The sequence below is a fragment of the Pelodiscus sinensis genome, unplaced genomic scaffold (genome assembly GCF_049634645.1).
Source record: "Pelodiscus sinensis isolate JC-2024 unplaced genomic scaffold, ASM4963464v1 ctg35, whole genome shotgun sequence".
Taxonomy (NCBI): Eukaryota; Metazoa; Chordata; order Testudines; family Trionychidae; genus Pelodiscus; species Pelodiscus sinensis.
In genome coordinates, this window is record NW_027465908.1 from 935,435 (window position 1) to 961,601 (window position 26,167).

At 51.0% G+C, this 26,167-nt stretch overlaps 1 protein-coding gene across 2 annotated transcripts in view; it reads right to left on the reverse strand.

Moving 5' to 3' along the window:
- Positions 1-26,167, reverse strand: part of LOC142824448 (opioid-binding protein/cell adhesion molecule homolog) — a 999,900-nt gene that overhangs the window by 192,133 nt on the left and 781,600 nt on the right. For both annotated transcript variants that reach the window (XM_075916420.1, XM_075916419.1), the window contains one exon: positions 17,331-17,563. In XM_075916420.1, coding sequence (XP_075772535.1) covers positions 17,331-17,563 — 233 coding nt within the window. The remainder of the gene's footprint in view (positions 1-17,330; positions 17,564-26,167) is intronic.

Here is a 26,167-nt window from a genome sequence, read left to right on the forward strand (position 1 = left end):
CTCACTGCTGTGGACCAACACGTGCATGTGCAACTCAAGTTCACCCTAAAGCTTCAAAAACTTGAAGGTAAATTAAAAACAAACAAACTCCATTTGTATATTATTACGTAGTATTAATTAACAGCTATTCATTACGCGTTCCCAATTATTTACTCCACGATTTCTAAGCCAGTAGCAGCATTTTGGGGGAACTGAGTCATGATCTTTGAATGCCGGGGGTTAGCAATGCGGGGAGCCGTTGGAAATCCCTGTTAAGGAGTGTGACAGGGTGGCTGCACTGCTCTGGCCTAACAGGGGTTAAACCCAGCTCAGGGAGAGGGCTGAGAGGGGGAGCACACAGCTGTGGCAGGTGGCAGCCAATGAGGGCCCAGCAGGGGCTGTATAAATAGAGGCTCCTGGAGAGGAGGAGCACACTCTCGCTCCCGCGGTGGAGCAGGAGGGACCGGGTTCCCAGGGAAGCTACAGAGGCTTCCTGAGTCAGAGCCATACTGGGGAAGGGCAGGTAGAGCTGGGGAGCTCTGGCCAGGCAAAGTCCCAGGCTGAGGCCTTGCTCTCCAGGCCTGAGGGTACTAGGGCTACAGGGAGGCAGCAGGTCCACCCCCTTGCCAATGCTGAGTGGCCATTTCAGGATGCAGTTTGCCCTGAGGCAGGGGCTAGATAGCTGGCAGTAGGTCACTGAGGCAAGGTGGGTACAGGGGGATGGGTTCCCTGGGAGGGGAGGCCCCCCGCGTGTAGGGGCACTGCTGAAGGGCAGTACTGGGAGGAAAGAGAACCATGGGCTGGAAGGGACACGGGGCCTGAACCTGTATAGGAGACAGGTAACGGAGGGTGAGAAACCAGCCAGCAGAGGGCGCTCTGGGGCTGAAGAGCTGCTTCCCTGAGTAACCAGCAGGCGGCGCCACGCCCACGAATCTCGACTCTGTTACAAGGAATTTTGAGTGACTCACCGGCGGGGTTGTAGCTCTCCTCAAGGCTCCCCTGTACCACTAAGTGTCCCCTAAATGACCATCCCCTGAAGGCTGGTAAGAGCTTGCACCTGAATTGGGTTTAGTTCCCATCAGCTCTCATCCTCATTACAACCGTTTTCATGACACTGACATTAAGATGTGAAACCACACGCCCGCTCCTGTTTGATACGGATCTCAGATGCAAATAAAACCGCCAGGCCCAGGGCAGCGTCTGATCTTAGATACTTGAGTCTTTATCACTGCAGGTCACATGTTATCCGCTCTTGATCTTCCCTTCCTCAGGTCTGAGCAGTCGCTGTCTTTGCAGACTGCAAAGCAAAACCGACCTCTGAAATTCTCCAGCCTTGCGTTAGCAAACACCGAGACTGAGCACTTACATCGCCGCTGATACATTAACATTATTCTGAGTCTTAGCTAATCCTCACCGCCTGACAAAGCAATAGCTCCATTTTGATGAGTAATCAAGCACCGGCAGCACCAGTGGGCTGGCATAGGAGAGATCTATACACCGAGGAATAACTATGATTTCCGTGGACAAATTCTCTGCTAGTGTAAATGAGCATGACTCCATTGAAACTAACAGAGCTGCCCCATTCACACCAGCAGACACGTGGGCCCCCAACGGGCAGATGTCTCTCTTTCAAGGTACTGACATCGTGGGAGCAAATTCTGCTCCTATTATAAAAACCAACCAAACTTTTGCCATGTTTCAGTGGGAACAAGACTGGTCCCTGTACCATTACTGGGACTGACCGTTCTGGTCTTTTATCTGATGTTGGCGTATCCTACAAAGTACACAATGAAACCTGAACTGCTACCTAGAGAGAGAGAGAGAGAGAGAGAGAAAGACACACACACACACACACACACGGAGCCCCCCCCCCACACACACACACGGAGCCCTGGACCCTTTAAATTGCTTCCGGAGCACCAGGCAGCACACTCCAGACTGTACTGAAAGGCTAGTGGAGTGAGGCTAGCCTCAAGCCCCGCCCCTTCCAACCGAGGCCCCACCCCTTCTGGGAGTCTGGAGCCAACCTCCTCCCCTTTACCTCCTCCTTGCCCAAAGGCCTGGCAATTCTGCTGGCTGCCTCACTTCCATGTCCTGAAAGGGAAGAAGACATGGGCAACAAAGGGAAGTGGAAAGTCAGTGGCACCCAGCTATTGCAACTGGAAGCACATTTCTGAAGCCACACGACAGCTGAGTTCAGCCTCCTCTTTTCTGCATGATGTAGTTCATCCTCCTGGTGACATTTTAATAGGTCTCCCTGCTTCATCTTCTGACCACGCATCAAAGCCAGCATTATAAACGAAAGTTTAAAAGCCGAAGTTGTGAGATTTCATGTCTCGGGGCTCTTGGGCACATTGTGTTGTCGTTGAAGAGACTTTTTTTCCCTCTGAGTTAAGGAGCAAGTTGTTATTGGGAAGAAGAAAAAAACAACCTGCTTCGAGATGAGTCTTCCTGATGCATCCATCGGCATGGCATCCTCTCACAACAGCCCACTTGGATCAATACTGCCGAGTCTGACAGGCAGCAGCTTGCTTTGTGCTGCAGCGCTGGAGAATGACAGGTTGTGAACTCACCAAATAACCCCTGTGAGGTGTACGCCAGCGTATATCTGCTGCCAGGTGAACCCCTGCCCTCAATCTGTGAGGTGCTGAGAGTCCTGGCTCCACAGCAACAGTGTACACAGGCCCTTATTCAGCAAGGTATCGAGGCAGTTGCTGGTTTCACCGGATGCCCCGAATACCCATAGTTCTGCAATCCCAAGAAAAGGCTTCTTTTGGCGTTAAAAATGGAGCTGAAAGTAGCAGTGTCTCTAGCAAAAAGGGGAAGGTGTCAGCTCTGACTATAGAGAGGCCAAGTGGGTGACGAGATATCTTTTAGCGGATCAACTTAGTTGGCGCAAGAGACAAAATGGCAAGCTACACATAGTTTGAATCATAAATCAGATGGTCTGATAAAAGGTATTACCTCACCCACCTTGTCTCTCTAACATTCTGGGGCCAATATGGCCACAACAATGCTGTAAACTGACTATAAATTAACAGCTGTGAAATGCAGACAATTGATAAGGGAAGTTAAAGGTATTAATAAAAAACCTATGGCCCATAGTATTAAGGACAGGAAGGAGGAGAGTTCTTTATATACATGGCTGATTGGTGAAGGGTAACGGGGGGACACCAGCCACCAACCTGAGGGCGGACTGGCACAACTCCCTGCTGTCCCAGGCCCAACCTCTTCCTGCCCCTGCTTCAGAGGCATCTTGCCCATGCTCTGTCCTTCCCCACCCTTGCTTCACCCCCATCCTGCCTCTTCCCCCTTCCACCCAGTGATGTGGCCTCCAGTCACGTCGCTCCACTTCCCGTTCGTAAATCTAGAACCGCCCTACGCTTACCGTAACCCCGAGTGTGACACAACCAGAGGAGAGCGGCAGGTTGAGGCAATTGGTGACTGGAGGTGGGGGGAGGAGTCCCTCCACCTGCGGCTGGTCAGCCCCTTGTCCTTCTTGTCCCCAATGCTTGCTGCACATGCCCCCGCAGGCTCCCCAGGAGGTGTGTATGTGTACGTATATCAGGAGAAAAAAAAATCCTAGCAAAGGCACAGATCTGTCACTAGCTAGAGAAGGGATAACGTAGACCTAGGGGCTACGTCTACACTGGCCCCAAATTCCGGAAAAGGGATGCAAAGCAGGTAAGTCAGCATAGGGAAATCCGCGGGGGGATTCCTGAAGGTAGGAATAAGAGAACCTCTGGAAAAGGGCTTTATTCCGGAGGATCACGCCAGTCTAGACGCTTTTTTCCGGCTTTTCCCCAAGCCAGAAAAAAAGCGGCGGCCATGTTTATTTAAATCCGCAGGGGATATTTAAATCCCCCGCGGATTTCCCTATGCTGACTTACCTACTTTGCATCCCTTTTCCGGAATTTGGGGCCAGTGTAGACGTAGCCAGGATGTTTCAGCTTTGGAAAGATGACGTACTGCACAACATTCAGATTAAAACAGTAGCACGGCACAAAATGAATTCGGCACATGTTAAAAACTGACTATCCGACGGATCTCCAAATATCCTTGGGAATGGGGAATTACTCTCCCCTGGGGCTGCTTCTGGGGCGGTCCCACAGAGATCTGTCATGACTGTGTGCTTTTCAACATCTGGATCAGCAGGCTAGAACAAAATACACATTTCATCCCTGGTCAAGTTTGCAGAGGACACGTTTCGCTCTTGGAGGAGCGGTCAGTCAAGAGGTAGCTCCACAGAGCGAATGGGGTCACTCGTCTAGCTCATGTGAACAACACGTATTTTCATACAGGTTGTACCCCCCTGGTCCAGCCCCCGTGGGACCTGACTGGTCTCAAAGGAGGGAGTTTGCCAGCTCAGGGGAGGTCGAACCCTTTGCTGACAGACTCCAGGCTCCCTTACCCTAGGCCACCAGGTTCCTGGCTCCACAGCCAGCCCTTCGGTCACCTGGGCTCAGCTGCTCTAGGGCTCCCAGGACTCCTCTGTCCCAAGCCAGGGCTCTCTGGTCCAGGGCCTCTGTGATCCAGCAACATCCGTGGTCCTGCCAGACCATGGATTTTGCCAGATCAGAGTCCCAGACCAGAGAGGTTCAACCTGTAGTGCCAAAGACAAGGTCTAGGATTGAAAACAGACGTTGAAAATGTACAGGGTTGGGACCATACCCTAGGAAGCCCTGACTCTGAAAAGAATACAGGGGTCACAGGAGGTAACTAGATGAACATGAGCTCCCAGTGGCTAAGATGGCTAGCAGGATCCTGGGATGTAACAGCAGAGGAACTGAGTTCACAGGCAGGGTATGATATTATCACTGTGTATACAGCACTGGTGAAACCATTACTGGATACGGTATCCTGTTCTGGGGCCCCCACCTCGAAAAGGCTGTTGAAAATCTGCAGAGGGCTCAGAAAAGAGCAACCAGAATGATTTGAGTTCTTGAAAACCTGCCTGACATTGAAAGTCCAGGAAAAGGTTAAGAGGTGACTTGAACATGGCCTATAAGTACGTCCCTGGGGAGAGGTTTCCTGCCAGAGGGCTCTTTAATCTAGCAGACAAAGGCATAACGAGATCCAGCGGCTAGAAGATGAACCCAGCCAAGTTCACACTGCAAAGAAGTTATAACTTTGTAACCAGGAGGTACGTGATCCTTGGAACTATCTAACCAGGCATGTGGTGGGTTCCCTCTCACTTGGAGCCTTTACATCAAGACGGACATCTGTCTAAAAGATACACGCCAACTCAACCAGAAGCTGTGGGCTCGCTGCAGAAGGAATCGCTCCATAAAATGGTCTGAACTGCATTATTCAGGTCAGCCGAGGTGTCTCTACTAACTAGGGGTGTGAAATATCGGTTAATTGAATAGTTGGTTAACCTCATGAATTCTTATTGGTTACTCGACTATTCTGTAGTCCCCAGGGGCAGGGCTGGCAGCCAGTGCACTCCGGCCCCACTCCCGAGGAGCCCCCTGCCACTCTGTGCTGCTGCCTCTGATACAGAGGCAGCAGCGTGCGTTGCCAGGAGGAGCTGGTCTGTGTGGGGAACCAGTTTAAAACCCAGCTCCCCTCATGGACCAGCTGCTTGCCACCCTATGCTGCTGCCTCCAATACAGAGGCAGCAGTGCAGGGTGGCAGCAGCCCCTGTCTAGGGTGGGGGTCTGAGCTCCCAGACCCAGTGTGAGCCAGAACAGAGCTGGGCTGCCTGCCCACCTGGCTCCTAATATGCTTTAAATGCAGAGCCGCAGCGGGGGTAGGACCCAGATCTGATGCAAGCTGGGACTGAGCTGGGCTGCTGGCCAGCCTGCTAAAAAATGTACTGGCAGCAGGGGGGTGAGGGGAAATGCATGTAGCCTATAGCATTAACCGATAAGCTTTTGCTTATCGGTTAATTGACTACACTATTGCATCCCTACTGCTAACCTTAACATTGGTGACTCCCATGAGTCTATGACTTTTCAGCATGTAAGCGCTCCCACGGACCTCAATGAGACTGCCACGGCTTACATTTCAGGCAGGCCTTAGCACTTTTCTGCAACCGAGCCACAGTGCTTAGCGCCTTGCAGGATTGAGGCCTTATAACTCTTATACACACTCCTTATACCTCTTATATGCATCTCTTCTTTCTCACTTCCTGCTATTTTCCCCTCTCGCCACACATTTTCCTTCAACGTCTCCATTTCTCCTTTCACGTCCCTTTTTCTGTCATCCTGTCTCCATTTTTCCTCCAGGCCTTTCTAATACTCTTCCCCAATGTTCTCTCCTTTTTTCATCCCTTCATCAACCTCCTCTAATTTCCTCTATTTTTCTATTAGCCTCTCCAAACAGCCAGCCTGTCTCGGACTATACTTCCTTAATTCAATCAATTCATTGATGTTTGCCAAGAGCCCTAGAGATGGTAAGTATTATTCCGTACAGGCCATTTCCCGCTACCTCCCATCTTTCTCACTCACCCTAGATCTCCTTCCCCCACTGCTGCGGTTCCTTCCATGAGACCCCGGTGGTCACTGCTGCATGATTGTTATGTCTTTCATTTCCCTTCCTTAGGAGTCTGTGCTACCAAGAGAAAGGAGTGATTTTTTTCAAGCAGCGTATTAAGTGTACAGTGCACCGCACCAACCAAAAGGTTGACGAAGAGCTCTGTATTCAAGAGAGAAATACACTCCCGACCCTGAAACAGCCCATGCATGAGAGGCTGTAGGAGAACTGTGCTCTCACTGGATTGCAGAGTGCACTGGTAGATACCACTGCTGCTGCCAATACGAGGTCTCAGCACACATTTCTATGGCCCACGGGAAACGGATGCTCCTCACTTCATCTGGACTGCAAATCACTCACACGCAAAAACATCAGATGAAATGAAGTGGCCTTGTTGGCTGGCATGTTGTGATGATTTTTTGGGCCTCCATCTAGCCAGAATCTCCCTTCTCTTCCGAGAGCGGAGTTCCTCTCTTTATTCATTCACACCCCTTCCGACTCATGGGTCCAATAGTGAAATTCCCTGGTGTCACTAGTGCCAATGACGTCCCTCTGAGAATTATTTTCCCCTTTTCCCCTCTTTCACCTTTACTTAGTTTGCCAAAACTGTTCCAGTTTCATTTATAGTGATGGCAAGAATGGAGGGGGATAGACAGAGAGAAGTCCTAAGCCCAGCAGCTGTTTATGATAAAAAGAGGATTAGATGTCTCATATCTTAGTTATATTAAATTAAATCCCAGGTATCTTTCTGTTTATAACTCTCTCTGTCTCTCAAAAACACACATGCACTTGTATGGGCCTAAACCATCCATCTTATCATGACAAGATAGCCTCTGAAAAAGAGAAAAGAAAAAAAAGCCAGCCCTCTGGCCCTGTGCCATTCCTGCTCTTATAAACCCTTGTTAACTGCTGTAATGAACCAGTCCAGGAGACATATTAATAATGACATGAAGAGACACATTTATTGTTGATTGTTGAGTCACTGGGAGATTTACCGCAGGGTTGCCAGAAGGGAAGGTCTGGCCCTGCAGTAGTGCAATTAAAAACAAATTGAATACAGGGACAAAGAATCAATAATCTAACCGGGCAACTTTTAGTTTTGCAAAATACACATATAAATTAATTGACCTGAACACAGTTGCTAACTGGTCATTAAGGCCTGTTTGCTAGCCAAGCTGAGCATGCCCTAGAGCTCATTAAGTCGCGGCGCAGGTACGTCCTGCTTGTGTTGCCCCCGACATTGTCTGGCTGCCGTTCCATGGGGACTGAGCCGCCACAAATGCCAGCAGGGAGGGGACCCACTGCTCTAATGACAATGCCTCGAGGCGCTCGTTAGGATCCGCAGGAGTAAGTCTTGTCCCAACACGTGGTAAGAAGCAAACCCAGTCCACAGAATTTGCTGTCTGAACAGACCAAACAGACAAAGGGTGGAGGGGAAAAGCGAACCCAATGTTACAGGGTTGGGTTTGAGGCCGAGACACAGTAAGGCAGCGGGGTTCAATCTTCTTTTCTCAGGACCCAGTTGAAGAAGTTCATTGATGCCCACAACCTGACATAACCTGACGGGAGGGTGGGCTCCGAGGTGAGGCTGACGGGGAGCTTTGGGGGATAGGAGGGAACTCTGGTTTTGGCAGGGGCAGGAGGGGCTTACCTCGAGCAGCTCCCGCTCAGTGGTGCAGTGGGGGAGACCTAAGGCAGCTTCCTGCCTCTCCTACCACCGCAGATGGTGCTGTCCCCAGGACTGGCCAGCAGCAGGTTCTCAGACAGCGGGAGTGCGGAGCTAATGCTCAGGGCGGGGGCAGTGCGTGGAGTCCTGTGTGCTCCCCCCCCCCCCCACACACACACAAACCTCCTCCACTTAGGAGCCGGGCCTGCTGCCAGCCACTTCTGGGGCGCAGCACAGTCTGCGGTGCCAGGAGAGGGGGGTAGCTGCATCAGCCCCTCCCCCCCGGCTCACCTGATTCCCCTGCAGCAACGCAGACCCACGGGTTGCAGTCCGTGGTTTGAAAACCTCTGGATTAAGGGGCCATCTACACTTAAGTGTGCCAGCCCTGCCGGGGAGAAACAGCAGCATAGGCGGTAAGGTAGGGATTCGGAGGGGGAGAGTCGAGGAGCGTGCCCATGCTTTGCAGGGCTCTCCGCACGCCTAAGCAGTACCCCCCATACAGAGTTGTTGACTCGAGTCCCACGACATGAACTCGAGTCCGACTCGACTAGGTGACTCGACTTGAGACTCGACTCGGGTTCATTGTTTGCGACTTGAGACTCGACTTGAGACTTGCTAATTGTGTTAAATCGACTTGGTGAAACAATTGTCCGAAAACGCCGATATTGACGGCTTGTACAAAAGTGACTTGACATTTTTTAAATTAAGACTCGAGACTCAACTTGGGACTTGACTCGAAAGCGACTTTAGTGACTCGACTTGAGACTTGAACTGTAGCGACTTGAGACTTGACTTGGACTTGACAATGACGACTTGAAGACAACACTGCCCCCGTAGCTACATGGCTGCGTGTAGCCCCGTCGTACCCCCTGCTCCTTCTCCACCAGAGCCTTTCCTTGCCACAAGGACAGGCCGTGAGAGGTGCGGATGCAGCCCGCCTTTCCCAGCGATGCATGCTACACATCTCAGGGGTACCTGTCCTCTACCCACTGCCAGCAGGGTGGACCCAGCATAAGGCCTAGCACTGGAACAGCACCTGAAATGACTTGGGTGCCTAAGACCCACTTTCAACAGGGACTCGGGCATTTAGCCTGAGACTCACTGAGAATTGATGGGCCGCGGGCTCCCAAGTCCTTCCAACGCTTTTGCAAATGAGCTGGGTCTCTCCTGAGCCCGCCAGGCTTTGCAAGGATGAGCAGCGCAACAGCCAAGTCTCATTGCCAAGCTGGCGGGAGGCTCCTAAGTCACTTAGCTGCTCTAGAAAACTGCTCCCCGGGCACGTCAATGCTACGCGGAAGATTGACGCTGCCGGGGTCCATCTTCGGGGGTTCGATTTAGTGGGTCTAGTACGGACCTGATGGATTGAACTCAAAGGGCGGCCCCGTCGGCACCGGGAGTCCTGCTCCTACTGAGGAGTCAGGGAAGCGTTGACTCCCATTTGCTCCGGGCAGCAGGGAAACGCGATGGAAGATACCATGCCTCCAGCTACGTCATTGACGAGATTTCCTACTGTCCAGTCCCACACGACAACGGTATCCTCGTTATCCAGGGGAGAAGGGGCAATCGCAAAGCTCAGATCGCAATGCAGTTGTGTCCAGGGGCTGGGTCTCCTTGCAGTCAGCACTTGGGGTCAGGCCTTTCGTCAGGTTTCAGGAGCTTCCTGCTTCACCTGCAGATGTTTGCTCTGTCCCGAGACGGCCCTCAAGGGTTCCTTCATTTTATTGCTGCTCCCTGAGGCAGCAGAACGAGGGGGAGGGTCTTGGAAGTGCCAACTTTCTCACAGGGCTCTGGTACTTCCACTGGGCGTAACTCGGTAAAAAATAATGATCCTTTGCCCTCCTGCGGCAGCTTCTCTGTGGGACTCTGAGCAGCCCGTGAGCATGAACGAGAGCGAATTAAGGATTGTTATCCCCTTTTAAAAGATGGGGAAACACAAGGCAACAAGCAAACGTCACCCTGTGTGACACTGCAAGCCAAGTGGCAAGACCTGGCAATAGAATTCAGGAATATTGATGCCCCTCCTTTGCTCTGACCACTAGACAACATTCCCTCTCCTCAGGCACTGCATGAAAAATGAGGTTGACATCATGTATACACTGCAATTACTGGTCCAAAATGTCACCGCTTACACTAGAGATAGTTCAGTGTTTGGGCTTTTCATTTAAAATGTACATGAATTTCATGCTGACTGACAGCCCCAGAAACTGGGATCTGTACCTAGCCACTGAACAGGGACAACACGCAATGTGACTGTGCAAATCCATACGCCTCTTTCCCTGCAAGCCTCAACCTTAACCAGGAAGAACCAACCACAGAGTTAAAGATGCGCAGTCAGTCTCCATGGCCCATTTAGTCCATGGCCCCTCTGCCGAGATGGGCAATTACCGTCGACACTGGGGGGTTTGCTCTGCGATATTGCCTGCTCTGGACGAGACTCGGGCCATCAAAGAGCTGTCGGAGCAAAACAGTTCTCACTCGTTATCCGCTAGGGCAGGGGAAAGAAGCCATACACATTTCGGTCTCTCCTATTACCAGTCCTTGATGGCTCCATCGAAATGACAATTGGGCGGCACCCACTCATGGATTTCTTGGAGGGGCAAAAGGAAACAAATGAATTTGCTTTGAAAAAGGCATGAGGGGAGGGGTATCCCCTCCCAGAGGGCCAGTCCTAGTGGAATACCACCAGATCTAGGTGGTTGGTGGGCGAGCTCGAACCTGGTACCTCTGAAGCTTGGTGTGCAAGACTCTACTGCAAGGCGGGCAACCGGTGGGCCATCGAAGTCCCATGTGTTGCCTGTTGCCGTGCACAGGGCTGCCAGATTCCTTCACTTTTTCCTCCCACGATTGCTACCGTGCCAGGGCACGTGAAGGGCAGTGGGTGCTGACTCATTGGCAGTGAGAGCCATGTGCTCCCTCTGCAGCCAATCACAGCGCAGCTAGCGTTCCATCGGCGCCCCCTGCAAATTCTAGGTGCGCACGCGCAGTGACACCGTCTTGATTACAACAATCTTGGGGCCCATTGAGATGGAGGAGGGCCACTCACGCAGCCCACTCACTAGCCTCACTTGCCCATCACTGCATGAGCTGAAAAATACACAGCTCCTACCTGAGGCTGTTGCGGACTCATCAGTCTGTGGTTGGTCTAGGTGCCACGAGAGGGGAGCAGTAGCACAACGAGCAGGCATGGTTACACTAGCAGTGGTAATCACAGAGAAGGAAATAATGAATGCATTTCCCCTGAATGGAAAGCAGTGAAGTGAAAGTCTCTTTACATGATCAAATTATCCTGGATCTAGGTTAACCGGCTTCCACTGCAGTGTAGTCATTTGTACTTACATTTTCCATCTGGAACTTTTTAAAGTGAAAAATGCAGATTCTGCAACTCTGGACTGTTTCACAAAGTTGTGTTGGTTTTGACAGACAGTGAATGTTGAAACAAAAAGATGCAAAAAACCAGGTTTTGATTTTTGGATTAAAAAATCACTTTTGGTTTAGAAAGATCTTTCAATTAAAAAAGAAGATTTAAAAAAAAAAAAGCTCAAAATCTCAATTAAAATTTTCACTGAAGACTAGACAAATTGTTTTCTTCAGCCTGAAACGGTGAGTATTTTGGATTAGCTGAAAATTTCAACAGGCCTTTGTCAGGGGCGGCCCGAGGCGGGCTGCCGGCAGCTGGCGCCCCAGGCGGAATGCACGATCGGCACCCCCATCTCCACGGCCCTCAATGGCGTGATGTCATCATCGGGCACCCCGTTTAACGCAGTGCCCTAGGCGACGGCCGAGTCAGTCTATACGCACGGGCCGCCCCTGGCCTCTGTTTTTATGTCAAACTGAAACAATTCCCACCCTGCCCCCAGGTTGCCAATGGTCAGCCAACCACAAAAATCAGTCGTCCGCACAGTCACTTGTGGCCTCCCCCACCATTCTGACTGCATTTAGAAGGAATGGCTAAACTAGGACATTGACCCACTGCCAAGACCTTTGCCTTCAACTCTCTGAGCATGTCCTCAAAATGGTTTAACTTATAGTAACTGATTGGACAAAACCAGTTTCCAAGCTCTTTCTGATTTTGCCTTGTCCACACCAGTACTAAGACCACAGGCGCTGACTCAGCGGGTGCTCTGGTACTGGAGCACTCATAGGGAAAAATTGAAAGGTGCTGAGTGCCCACCGGCAGCATAGCTCCCTCCTATCTTTCCCCTTCCCCCCCCACCCTGCTCCTTGACTCTCACCTCCTTGCAGTCCCACTGATCAATTCCTCTCCCACCCTGCCAGCACTTCTGGAATGCCACAAACAGCTGATTCACAGCATTCCGGATGCTCCAGGAGGGTGGAAGAGGAGTGGAGGACAGTGGGGAAGAGGCAGGGGCTGGGGAAAGGGGTGGAATGGGGAGAGTGCTGGGGCGAAGCTTGGAGGAAGAGGTGGAATGAGGCAGAGTGGGGGTAGAGTAGGGAAGGGGCTTGAGGAAAGGGACGGGGCCTGCTGCGGAGGGGGCAAGTCGAGCACCCCCTGGCTAGAGGGGAAAGGGTGCCTCTGAGTTGAATTGCTTCAAATAACACCTGGCAACAAGCTTCCTTAGCACTGGCTCTCATGATCACTACTCCAGAAAGGCCTGGAGCATGGGACAGATTCAGTCGTCTGGATAGCTAAGAACTACGGACCAAATTCACAGCTGGCACAAGCGGGGAGACTGCCACTAAAGTCAACTGAACAATGCCCGGTTACTCCCGAGGCAAAGTTGGCCCTGGGAGCGGAAACAAAACATTTCCAGAGCAAGCTCAGCCAGGGACGTCACAATCCCCAACCTTCTGGATTCCTGAGCCCGTAAGGGAAAAGGTCTACATTGCAGATTGCACAGCTGCGAAAGCCACGGCAGCAGGTCCCTTGGATCACTACCTCCCTGAGCCCTTCTCGGCTGCACGCAGCGCTTGGCACAAGTGTCTCGGTGAAGTAAGAGGCTTTTTCGTCTTGTTTTAAGGAGATAAGATAATCACACCAGGATTTTAGGAGGCAAGATATTGGTTGTTATGTGCAGAAGATTTATTAAGAGTTGGAGAGTGCGGAGGGAGAAAATAAGAGGCAAAGCTATAATCTCTCTCCCTGTCTCACGCACACGCTCATTTCAGACATCACCCTGGCAGCAAAAAAGAGAGCCTCTTGCTTTCCATCTGTTTCCTGCCCTCTGACTACATTACGTCCAGTCTCCTCTCCTAAGACTGGTCCCCAGCGAGTCTTTTCCAGTTTTCACTATTAACCCCATGGAGGCAGAATGGGGGGGCTATCGCTAAACATAACCTTGCCCCCTTGTAAATTCCATTTCAGATCAACCATTTACTATCCCAGGGCCAAATGCATCCCTATGACCACTCCAGGGACAATGCCTGTTGTACATGAATGGGACCGATGGGAATTTTAACCGCAAAGTGAAACTTAACATTTTAACTGGTTCCAATTTGAAATTAGACATATCACCATCCAGCTACATCCCATAAGCCCCGATTCAGCAAGGTACTTAAAGCATATGCCTAGCTTTAACCACCCAGGTAGTTACATAAATGCCCCAGTTCAGAAATAAGGCAATCACTCTGGGATTTTTATAATTAATTAACTTTCAATACAGTCAAAATGTCATGGCAATGGCTGTTTGCCTGAGACTTCAGGGCAAGATGGACAAAATCTGAAAATCGTGCATCTGGGGATAAATTACTGTAAGATTAGCACAAAGAATTTCAGCACAATCAAACCTAATGCCTTGGTGTCAAACCTGCTTCTTGAACCCTATCCTAAATGCAGTCCATATCCAGTTCTGAAACTTGCCTTCTCAACCCGTCTCTAGTTACAGTAAAATACAGATGACCCTCAAGACAGTCCGGGGAACTACAAGCCAGTCAGCCTCACCTCAGTCCCTGGAGAAACCATGGAGGGGATCCTCGAGGAATCCATTTGGAAGTGCTTGGAAGAGAGGAAAGAGATCAGGAATGGTCAGCATGGGTTCACCAAGGCAAGGCATGCCTGACCAATCTGATTCGCTTCTATGACCAGGTAACTCAAGTGGGTTTGCATATTATGGTGTAAAATGCCCCCATATATCAGGGATGGGCGGGGGGCTGACAGAACTTCCAGGCCTCTGGGCAAGGTGTGGGGGGGAGGGGCTCTCTGCTCCTGGAAAGGGCAGGACTTGGAGCAGAAGTGGCGGGGGTAGGAGCTAGCCTCCCCTGCCAGCCCTTCACCACCACCGGGCACTCGAGTGGTGATTTAAAGGGCCCAAGGCTCCAGCTGCCGATTTTGCAACTTTTGAATTGCCAGGATCCAGGGCAATTGCACCTTTGTCCCATTGGCAGGCCTGGGGACCGGGAATGTATGAATGAGATAAAGACAGGACAGAGTAGATAGATGGATTAGGGTTACAGAGAGAGACTTCTTAGAATCCGTTGACTCTGCAAATTGAGTGGCATATCTCGCAAGATCAGGCTTTTTTATGGGGGGAGGGCATATTTGCTTTTCAGGCCCAGTTAAATGTCAGATGTGTGGATGGATATAGACGGGGAATCTGCAGCCAGGCAAACACTCCAGCAGCTGCTTTGTCTGAGTTCGGGTCTAGAAATGGAGGGGTGACCCCCCCCCCCCACAAGGAGGGAAAGGTCCAGGAAGTTATTTTGTGCATCCCAAATCAGTGTTGCTGTTCCCTGGGGACAACACTTGGATTATTTCAGAATGCTGGAGACAGCATGCAGGGCATCCCAAAGGGACTATGCCAGGAAATTCCATCAGAGGCTTGGCGAGAACAGCAGACAATGATCTGAGCAAGCGGTGAGCTAACGGACGCCTAGATCTATACATAATTAACTGGGTAGGTGACAAATTTGGGTAGGTTTTTCCCTTCCTTAATGACAGCTGATTGGTGGCAGTCATCAGACCTTAGCATTTCTAAATGGGGAGATGATAAATAATAGTAGGAGGGTTTTTTTAAGAGGCAGGTTGGGGCCCAGAAATTTTTCAGATTTGCTCATTGCAAAATCAATACCCATCAGCTGTTTGAAATTAAAGGAAAGATTAGGTCCGGGTTTTATACATGCCTTATTGTATTCTGAGAGCTTTCTACTCAGGCAGATAAATCTTCTTTAAGAGGATTAGGAAACTTTCATTATCTTTATCTAACCTGAACTAACACTAACTCTGAAAAATTAATCTATAGACTGGACAAAACCCGATAGCTGTGGCAAAGAAGCAGGGATCTGGAGCTACTTTCTAATTGAAGTGGGCGGGCGGGTGGGTGGTGAAGGGAGGAAATCAGGTTAGTGCCGAGAAAAACAAGAGCCCCTCATGGGTGCAGAGCTGGTCACATTATTCTTTGAAGATAAATGACCTCGTGGATTTCAGCATCTATTTCTATGATTCAGTTGGCTGTGTAAACCACCCGACACCCGGCATCTTTGACATCTCTTTCCACGACTGTCCAAAGCACACTAACCACCAGGCTGTCAGTGTCACCCCCTCCTCTTAATGCGCAGGGCTATTTTCCTGACCTCTTCCTGCCAGGAGGATGCAGGCACCTTCCTGGGATGCAGGGCACACACCTGATGAGTTTATAACTCACGTTATCCAGGATAGTGGTAGAAATGTAGCCGTGTTAGTCTGGTGTAGCTGAAACAAAAAACAGGACAATGTAGCACTTTAAAGACTAACAAGATGGTTTATTAGATGATGAGCTTTCGTGGGCCAGACCCACTTCCTCAGATCAAATAGTGGAAGAAAATTGTCACAACCATATATACCAAAGGGTACAATTAAAAAAATGAACACATATGAAAAGGACAAATCAAATTTCAGAACAGAAGGGGGATGGAGGAGTGGAAGAAAATTGCCACAACCATATATACCAAAGGATACAAATAAACGTATCCTTTGGTATACATGGTTGTGACAATTTTCTTCCACTATTTGATCTGAGGAAGTGGGTCTGGCCCACGAAAGCTCATCACCTAATAAACCATCTTGTTAGTCTTTACAGTGCTACACAGTCCTGTTTTTTGTTATCCAGCAGATGCTGGAAGCTTTCAGGCTCTTCTGATTGGGATCAAACATTCCAACCCAAGGGGACTTCTTCAAAAAGAGAGACACGCCGCAGCCCGCCTCCTCCTCCTCCCTAGCCTGTCTCAGATCTGGAAGCTCTGAGAGCCTTCTGTCGGAAGAGACACTTCGACTCCTCTTTTTCAACCCAACAGCTTGTGTGGTGCCCATGCTTTGCTCTAATAGCATTCTCCATTGAAGCTGTGCGCCAAAAGCCCTTCCTGGCCTGGATTGACTTTGACGTACTTACACAATCTGTCTCCTTTCCTGAGAAGCGATCGCCTTGTTCTCTTTGAATCTGTTCCTCAGCCGTACCTGACAGTTCTTTTATTTCAGCACTGCATTTCCCAAAGAGGAAGATAACTCAGCTGTCAAGGCCAGTGAGGTGCCATGCAGACATCACTTCTGAGGCTAAGAATCCCTTATTCCTCTGGAACTGAGCTCCACTAAGCAGACAGGAATGCAAGAACTGACAGTGCTTGGCCCGCGTTTCCAACACCCAGGATGCTATCAAAACAAAATCCAGTTTGCCATTCTTGTCTTTAGGGAGTTCTCCAAGAGCTGAGCTCATTAACCACACAATGGCCTGCCTCCATCAATTAGCAGAGGGATTAATGGTTCTATAGTTAGGGCCCTACCAAATTCATAGCCATGAAAAATAGGTCAGGGACTGTAAAATCTGACCCTTTGGGTGCTTTCGCCCTGTATCATGCAGATTTCACAGGGGAGAGCAAAGTTTCACTGTCGAGAAAGAAAGCCTTTTTTGATAGCTCCCTTACGCCTCCTGCAAGGAGATTTACAGGATCCGTCGAAAAAGGCTTTCTTTCTCAACAGATCCCCTCTAGACTGTCGCTTTTTGCCGACAAAGTGCTGAGTTGGCAAAACGTGGCGGCCATTTTTATGCAAATTAGGCACGGGATATTTAAATCCCTGCCTCATTTGCAACGTCGACCTGCCTAATCTGCATCAGAGGGATACAGTCTAGACATACCCTGTCTTGGCCTTCAGCACATTCCTCTGACAGCAAGCAAGAACCATCGGCCTCACTGTAACCGGCACGTCATCAGCACCTAATAGAAACCCTGGGTCCCATCAGCTGAACGTGTTTCTTTCTCAGTGGGAGACACTGAGTCTTACCTTGCACGATCAGATGCACCCGGGAGGTCTTCGGGTGATTGTCTGTCTGTACGGAGCAGGTGTAGGGACCCTCGTCGTACACATCCACGTTATGGATCTTGATGCTGTACTGGGTGTTGGTGTTCGATAGGATGACCACACGGCTGTCTATCGACCATTTGTCATTCCCAGCATACAGGATGCTGCTGCGGTTCAGCCACGCTACCCGCGTGACCCTCTCGTCCACAGTACACCTACAAACGGGAGGTGAGAGAGTCAGAAAACAGCTGGGGACGTGCCCAGTAGCGACGCTGACAAGACTGGTTTGGGCAACATGGTATGAACAACTCAGTATAAAAGAGATGCAAACACTAAGGCAGCAAAACAGTGCAACAGTCTAATAGAAACCGCTCTAATGCATCACTCTTGTCCCATAGCCCGCACAGGTACAGTAGGGAATTGACAGAAAAAGCATGTTCTGAGAGGTTACAGCCCACATCAATTGGGCCAAAACCAGTAGAACCCACGCCATGGGACCATGCTAGAGACATTCATTCCAAACTCCGGGGCAGGAATTGAGAGAGATGCGCCCCAGGGCATTTGACACGTCCCACCTGCAGCTCTGTGTGGTAGCAATCCTCGCAGAGCAGTGGATGCCTGTGGGGGGAGGGCCACGCAGAGGGGCAGGGGGCTTCTGGAGGCACCCCATTTAGCAATTAAAATTCTGGCAGAGGCAGAGGTGCACCCCCCAGGTGCTACCACGAGTCACCTGTGGGTCCGTGTCGCTTGTCACTGCAGCACTGCACAGTGTTCTGAAGTGCTGGAGAAACGGCATCCCCTGGAAAGAAACCATGAATGGCCAGAGTCTCTCCATATGCCCCCCTGCACAACCATCACAGCCCCCAACCCTCCTCTTTCCCCTGGCCGGACATACAGAATGGTAGAGGAAGCTGTGAAATTTGCTGACAGCTTGGCTTGTCTGTCAGGCCTCCCCGGTCAGCCCCTGCGTGATATACAGTGCTGGTCAGAGGGTTGGAACAGCCTTAGCACAAAGGCAGGAAATGGGTAGAGAGAGAGGAAGAAGAGAAGAGGGAGGGAGATGAAGAAGAGGAAGGGCATTTGGATGGGCGGCTGTAAATCACACACCCCTCTCACACAGCCATTTCAGTTATTTATTGGCTGCCTAGCTTCAGCCTCCCCTCTCCTGCCACTCAATGTTGGAAAGTTTTAGAGCCAGGTCCCTGTGTGGTTAGTGACAGTCGGGGAGAAATGGAGCAAGGGAGAAAGTAAAATGGAGCACATGCTTTTTGACTGATGACCTGGCTGTATTTACTCTGGGGTCTGACTGGCTCAGGAGCCCCCACGGAAAAAGCCTCACAGGTTTGGCTAGTGTAAGAGCTGAGCATTTCTTCAGAGTACTCCCTCGCTTCCCAAAGCTTCAGCAAGCAAAGATAAAAGGGATCTACCATTTGTGAAAGGTGGGTTGTATCAGCAATACTCCGTCCTCCTGCAGCCCTGGCCCTTCAGAGGTCTCCAAGGGCTTTTCATACATGAACGAGTTTATCCTTGGAATTCCCCTACCAAGCAGGCCAGTGATATTCCCATTTTACAGATAGGGAAACCGAGGCACGAAGTGATGTGCTTTATTATTATATGCATTGTGGCAGTGCCTATAGGACCCAGCTGAGATCAGAGCCTTATCATGCTAGGTGTTGTGTAGACACAATGGCTACGTCTAGACTGGCATGATTTTCTGGAAATGCTTTTCCGTTAAAAGCATTTTCGGAACAGAGCATCTAGATTGGCACGGACGCTTTTCCGCAAAACCACTTTTTGCGGAAAAGTGTCCCTGGCCAATCTAGACGCGCTTTTGCGCAAAAATGCCCTGATCGCCATTTTCGCGATCGGGGCTTTTTTGTGGAAAACAAATCTGAGCTGTCTACACTGGCCCTTTTAGCGCAAAAGTTTTGCACAAAAGGGACTTTTGCCTAAACGGGAGCAGCATAGTATTTCCGCAAAAAGCACTGATTTCTTACAGTAGGAAGTCAGTGCTTTTGAGGAAATTCAAGCGGCCAGTGTAGACAGCTGGCAAGTTTTTCCGGAAAAGCGGCTGATTTTCTGGAAAAACTGGCCAGTCTAGACACAGCCAGTATGAAATAGCCCCTGCTCTAAACCACATGGACTTTTGAGGGGTTTAGGCATTGCTCTGCTCAGCCTTGCAAGTTTTAAGCGACTTCGCTTAAAAAATGATTTAGACCCAGTTTCTCAAATCCCTGGAGTCAACGGGAGTTAGGCACCTAAATCCCTTTATGGATCTGCACTTGAAGGCACCTGGGTCTCTTGACTTTCAGCTGATCGAGGCCCCTATGCCCCTTTTGAAAATGGAGTTTAGCCATCTCAGTCACACCTCGACGTCTTCAGAAGGCTGGGCCTTCCGTTCAAAACCGAATGAAAAGAAAGGCTGGGAAATGGGAGCATTCCACAGCAAGGGAAGGGAATTGCTCACGTCCACATGGGAAGTTTGCGGCAGCGGTGGGGATCAAAGCCAGATCTCCTGATTCCCAGCCCGGTGCCTTGTCCATACCCTTACAGGTATATACCCAGCTAGGCTTACCGAGCCCAGCCCGCTGCAAATGGGACAAGTTCCCCGATGAGAGACGGTCTCAGATGTTAAACTGGTCCTGCAACATGAGCCTGTGCTGATCCTTGCCCAACAGCGGTGTCTCTAGCTCCCAAACTGTCCCGAGCAGCTCATCGATGAACCGGCCAGAGGCTTCTGCTGTTTTCATTTGCTGAAAATCAATCGGGAGGGGTGGGAGGAGGGGTGGGCGCCATGTATCTCTGTTTGTGTTCGGATTTGATAGTGGCATGCCGGGGGAATTCTCGGAGTATTGACACCATCGACATCACCGCCATGGGGCGGAAGGACCCCCAAGAGGTTATCCGGTCCTTCCCCTTGCAGTGAGGCAGGCTCATCAGGCCATGCTGGTTTGCAGCTGCTGCTCAGCTCCCTCCGCCAGCTTATACGTGGGCAGGAGGCCTCCGTCTCACTCACCTCTGCCGCCAGCTGGGGCAGGAGGGGAGTGTGGGGCCTCTCGCACTGACGCTGCACAAATGGGAGATGCCTCCCACGTCACGTGCACAGTCGGCTCTCTCAAGGTTATGATTTGGGGGGTGTAGGTGGGATTCTATTAAGCAAATTCCAGTGCCCCCCGGGCCCTTGCAGCAGAGGACTTAGAGATATGTTCCCCCTTAAACAAATAATTCTCCTCTCCCAGCGGCTGGATGCTCCCACTCGCATGGACTTCTAGGAAGACAGATAGTCTGCTGAGCTTGGCATGTTATTACCTTTGCCCCAGGAGGCTGCCATGCATTACACAAATGCCGGTTCTGCTGCTGCACACAGGCTTTGCCTCTCCAGAGCCGGAGGAGCAGCAAAGTCCCATCACTCCAGGAGACGCCGTATCACTTAATGGAAGTCCGAGGACATGGCGGCCCCACGGCCCATGGGGAGGAGGAGCCATTCACCCTGCTTTCCTCCTACACAGCTCAGAGCCAGGGCAATTGCAGGGTGTTTAGCAACAGACCGATTGAGCCACTGGAATCATGTTTTATGTTCCCTTTATATCACTCTGGCCGGGCACCTTAATCTAGACAGCAACACCCGTCTTGCTTCTCCATAAACTCTGCCCAGACACCTTAATCCAGATGGCAACACCCATCTTGCTTCTCCATAAACTCTGCCCAGGCACCTTAATCCAGACGGCAACACCCGTCTTGCTTCTCCATAAACTCTGCCCGGGCACCTTAATCCAGATGGCAACACCCGTCTTGCTTCTCCATAAACTCTGCCCAGACACCTTAATCCAGACGGCAACACCCATCTTGCTTCTCCATAAACTCTGCCCAGGCACCTTAATCCAGACGGCAACACCCGTCTTGCTTCTCCATAAACTCTGCCCAGACACCTTAATCCAGACGGCAACACCCGTCTTGCTTCTCCATAAACTCTGCCCGGGCACCTTAATCCAGACGGCAACACCCGTCTTGCTTCTCCATAAACTCTGCCCGGGCACCTTAATCCAGATGGCAACACCCATCTTGCTTCTCCATAAACTCTGCCCAGGCACCTTAATCCAGACGGCAACACCCATCTTGCTTCTCCATAAACTCTGCCCGGGCACCTTAATCCAGATGGCAACACCCGTCTTGCTTCTCCATAAACTCTGCCCGGGCACCTTAATCCAGACGGCAACACCCATCTTGCTTCTCCATAAACTCTCCAAAGCTAATATTCAGTGCCTGCAGAACACAGCCCATGGATCTCCATCCTCACCCGCCATCCCCATGCTGTGCTAGTCAGGCCCCTAGCATTGCAAGGGAGGCTCTGCAAGGTGCTGCACTGATGCCCTTCTCCTGGAAGTCGGCAGCAGAGGAGCGTGCTCAGTGCTTCCCAGGAGATGCCCTGCAACTAGCAGCACCGGCCCACAAAGTGCCAGCCCAAAACACTCCTCACAGCAAGACATGAAGAACTGCAGATTCCCAGGAAAGCCATCCATAAAATGAAAAGGTGGGCTTGGATCCTTCTTCACACAGTGCGTAGTCAACCTGTGGAACTCCTTGCCAGAGGAGGCTGTGAAGCCTAGGACTATAACAGAGTTTAAAGAGAAGCTAGATAATTTCATGGAGGTTAGGTCCATAAAAGGCTATTAGCCAGGGGACAGAAATGGTGTCCCTGGCCTCTGTTTGTCAGAGGCTGGAGAGGGATGGCAGGAGACAAATCGCTTGATCATTGTCTTCGGTCCACCCTCTCTGGGGCACCTGGTGCTGGCCACTGTCGGCAGACAGGATACTGGGCTAGATGGACCTTTGGTCTGACCCAGTACGGCCATTCTAATGTTCAAAGCAACCCCTCTTCTCCTACTGGGCAGCACCTCTCCCATTGTTACCCATTCTCCCACGCCCCTGAGTTCTGCCAGCCTCCCCCAGTCCTGACCGGAACACACCCTGCTACTCTAACGTCAGGATTCAGAGCCCTCTCTATTCAAATGAACTGTGGGAGAGCAAGCGCAGCCTCGCTGAGTTGAGCCCTGGGGAATTCCAGTCTAGTGGACTATTACTCCTGTCTCAGTTCATTATAATGAATAATAAAGAGATACTTACACACGTTTTCTGTAAATTATTCATTGCGTGAACTGAAAAATCAGGGCAGTAATATGTAAAACGGCAACTCGCATGTCTGGACTCACATAAATATCTCGTATAAAGCCCCACAAGGTACTAGCTCGTCTCCTCATTAGGGGTGGAATCGAGGGTCTGAAGCGACAGGGAAAGATTGCTTGCTCTGGTTTTTCGCAAGATAAAACGTTGTGGCTCCCACGCTGCTCTCGTTTGTATGGGTGCAACTGCTGAGCCTGTGTAGCATGGAGCACAATATGGCCCAGGATAACTGCATCTGCTGGTCTGGTATTTGTGAGCACGATCACATTTGCACCGGTGGAAGGCAGGACTGATAGCAGAGGAGTGAGTCCATTAGAGGGCAAAGTAAACAAGATCAGAATCAGGCTTTGGGTGTGTCTAACTAGGGCTGTCTGAATCTCAGCCCGCCCTCCCTTAACCGCCTGCTGAGTTTGGCGCGCACAGGTCTCAACGCACAAAGCGGGTGAAATTGCTGCACCGAACCGTCCACCGGCCAGTGATTAGGACTCACTGACCTGAGTTGGGATTTGAGTTTGCAATGAAAGCAGGAGAACGCAATGGGTCCGGGCGTGTTGGGTACACGCTGCACACGTTTGCTCTCTGAAGGGCCTTCTCCGGCAGACATGACGTTACACAGAAATGCCCCTCAAACCATCCCCAAACCTAGGCTCAAGCAGGTGTCTGGTGGGAGAAAGCACCACACCTACTGACGCCGGTTACTGTGAACCAGGACTTACCCGGCAATAACAAACCCCACTTGGTGCATAGGCCCTGGAGATCTTCCAGCGTTACCAAGACCAAGGAACCAAGGAACTCTGTCACTTTGCACATGGGCTGAGCATGCTGAGTTTTATATTTTCAAAGCGGCTGTTTATACATTTACCACCATCTGACACTGGAAATCGCAGTCTAATGGCAAATGCCCACAGGCACCAAAACTGCAATAGCGCCCTGAATAATTCTTCAACATGCTCCAAGACCACTATCCATTAGCGCTTAAGCCTCAGGCTTTCCCTCGTCTGTGGAATGCCCCTTTTTACCTATTTCCAATTGACCGGGATTAGGATAATATCTCCCGCAAAGCAAACAGGTAAAGAGACTTCTTCAAAGTGTTTAGATAAAGCAGACAAGCTCTGACAAAGCTGGATAATAAACCAGGCCAGGAGGTTTTCCCTTAAAGGGATCTAATTAAGAACAAAGACAAACCTGCATTAACATTCTCCTAAAGGCTCTGTATCCATCTCCCAAGGAATCACTCTGCAGCAAATCCAGAAGGAGATGTCGGAGGTGGTGGGGGGTAGGGGGAAGGTATGCAAAGAGCATTTGATGAGATGGGAAATAAACTGTTTACAGATTTTGCATTTTGTTCGTCAGCGCTAAAGGCAGAGGGAAAATAACCTCTCCTCTTGCTTGGGATTCCCCTGCTTCCCAGGACCTCGTTAGCCATTTGGTCACAGCCTCAGCTCACGTCCCCCTTATTAATCCTCCCCCCCCCCCAAATCTTCTTCCCAGGAGAGAGTCCCCTATCCTGTAGACATGACCAACTTTACCACCAACATCAGCAAGAGGGGCGGGCATAGCTCCCATTAAGGTGTGTACAAAGATTTTCCCTCCACCCACCCACCTCCTTTGGAGAGCCACACAGCAGCACCTGCATGGCAGGTGGCTGCTCTGGTGGGAAGGGCTGGCTGGGATGGCATGGTGGGGGAGCCACTGGGGCTGGGGGGCCAGGACCTGCCACAGCTGTGTGGCTAGGGGGCAGGACTGCTCCAGTGGCAGGGGGCTAGGGCCTGTTCTGGCGATGGGGGTGGTGGGGGGTGTGCACGTCTGCTCCAGTGGCTGGGAATGGGACATGCTGCATGGCCGGGGGGTTGGCAGGGTCTGCTCTGGCAGCTGGGAACAGGACATGCTTTGGCAGCCTGTGTTGGTTGTTTGGCTGCTCCCAGGGTGGGGGTGGTTGGGATTTGAACCCACCCCTGTGGTGTGCACCTTAGCCCCTAGGCCACTCTGGAAGCCACCCCCTCCCTTTTGGTCATGGTCGGCTCCGACAGCTGGGACCAGGGCATGATGCATGGCCGGGGGCGGGGGGAAGCCGGGTTCTGCTCCAGCGGTCGGGAACGCATGTGTGTTAGCAAACTGGGCTCCATGGGGCACACATCCAAACCAGCGCACAGGACCTCAGTACTGGTGCACAGGCCAAAACTCACTCCACTCATGGTTGGAAAATCTTAGCGGAAACCCTGGTGGAGAGTCCCCAGATCTGCTCAGTAGTCACCCAGGGCCCTGCTGGATCAACCTCCGTGTACCAACGACACACACCTCATTTTGCAGCAGCACCCTTGAAGACCTGCAAGTCCTGGGGAAAGCCTTCCTTGAATCTGACCAGGCGCATGAATCAGAACCTCAGCTAAACAGTCACACCCTCTGAGAGTCAGGCTATAGAGTTGTACCATTTACCAGGCTCTCCTGTCACTAATTCTGCAGTTGGGGTTAGGAGGGGTAGAGTTGTATCAACTTGCCAACACCTATTTCTGCTGGGCAAGCCAACTGTGCAACTTTTGCCCATAACAAAGAGCCTGCAGTTCTTCCAACAAACTTGCACAAAACTCCACTCGGACCCCCCCAAACCAGCCTTCCTTGCCTGGTGCATTCTTTGTTTTGATGACGCTTTACTGCCCGCTACAAAGATCCTGTGTGAACCACAGGCATCCCACTTCTTCTGAGTCTGTTTTCTTTAGACTCTGCTCTTTGGGGGAGAGATTTTTGTCTCTCGGGGCAGCAAACAAGCTGTTGATGCTGAAAAAGGAAGTCACCAGCAGCACAACCGGTTCCCCTCCAGATCTTACCACCGTAGGTGGCCATTAGAGATAGTTCCTCCTTCCTTCCCCAAGACTGGGAGCTGCAGAAACAAACCAGGCTCTGACCTTGTCTGTGTTGATCTGGACAAATCCCTGCTCTCTAAGCACAGGCCTTTGGAGACACAGGCGCTGCCTTACAGGTCACGGGGCTTTGCGAGAGACCAGGGCGGTGAACTGCAATGCCGTGGCACGAGAAGATGCATGCAGGAAGGACTCAGGGGCACCAGGACTGTGCTGGTTCCCCTCTAATTGTAGCCATTCTTCCTTCTTCCACGCTAGTGTTGAAGCTTTCCCAGAGAATTGTTATACGAGTGTCAGCAATACAGATAGCGCCACTACGTCCTTTGCCTCCTGCTAGAGAGGGAGCTTGGCCCCTGCCTCTAGAGGCCTATTAACAGAGGCCCCTGCGTGGATCACGCCAGCAGGCCTAACCTGGCCTCATTAATGATATTGACATGCTGTTGCCATGTAGGGAAGACTGAATAACAGAAGCCACCTTCATCTCCTGCGGTTGGTATCCCCCCCTCGGCTCCTGTCTATGTCACGTTAAGGGGGGAGCGCGGGCAGGCCTGCTGCAGACACCAGCTCCTGTTTCATCTTTACAATGCTTTCCGGGGGCTAAGGTTTCTTTTGCCCCGGTGCTGGCTGAGCTGCTAGAGGAATACGAGGTTTTGCTGCTCTCCAATCAAAGCGCCACTGTCGCTCTGAGGCTGAGGTTTAGGGGGATCGGTGACAGATGATTGGGGGGAGGGGGAGATGTTAAACACCTGTATTCCTGGGAGGAACAAACGTCTCAAGGAT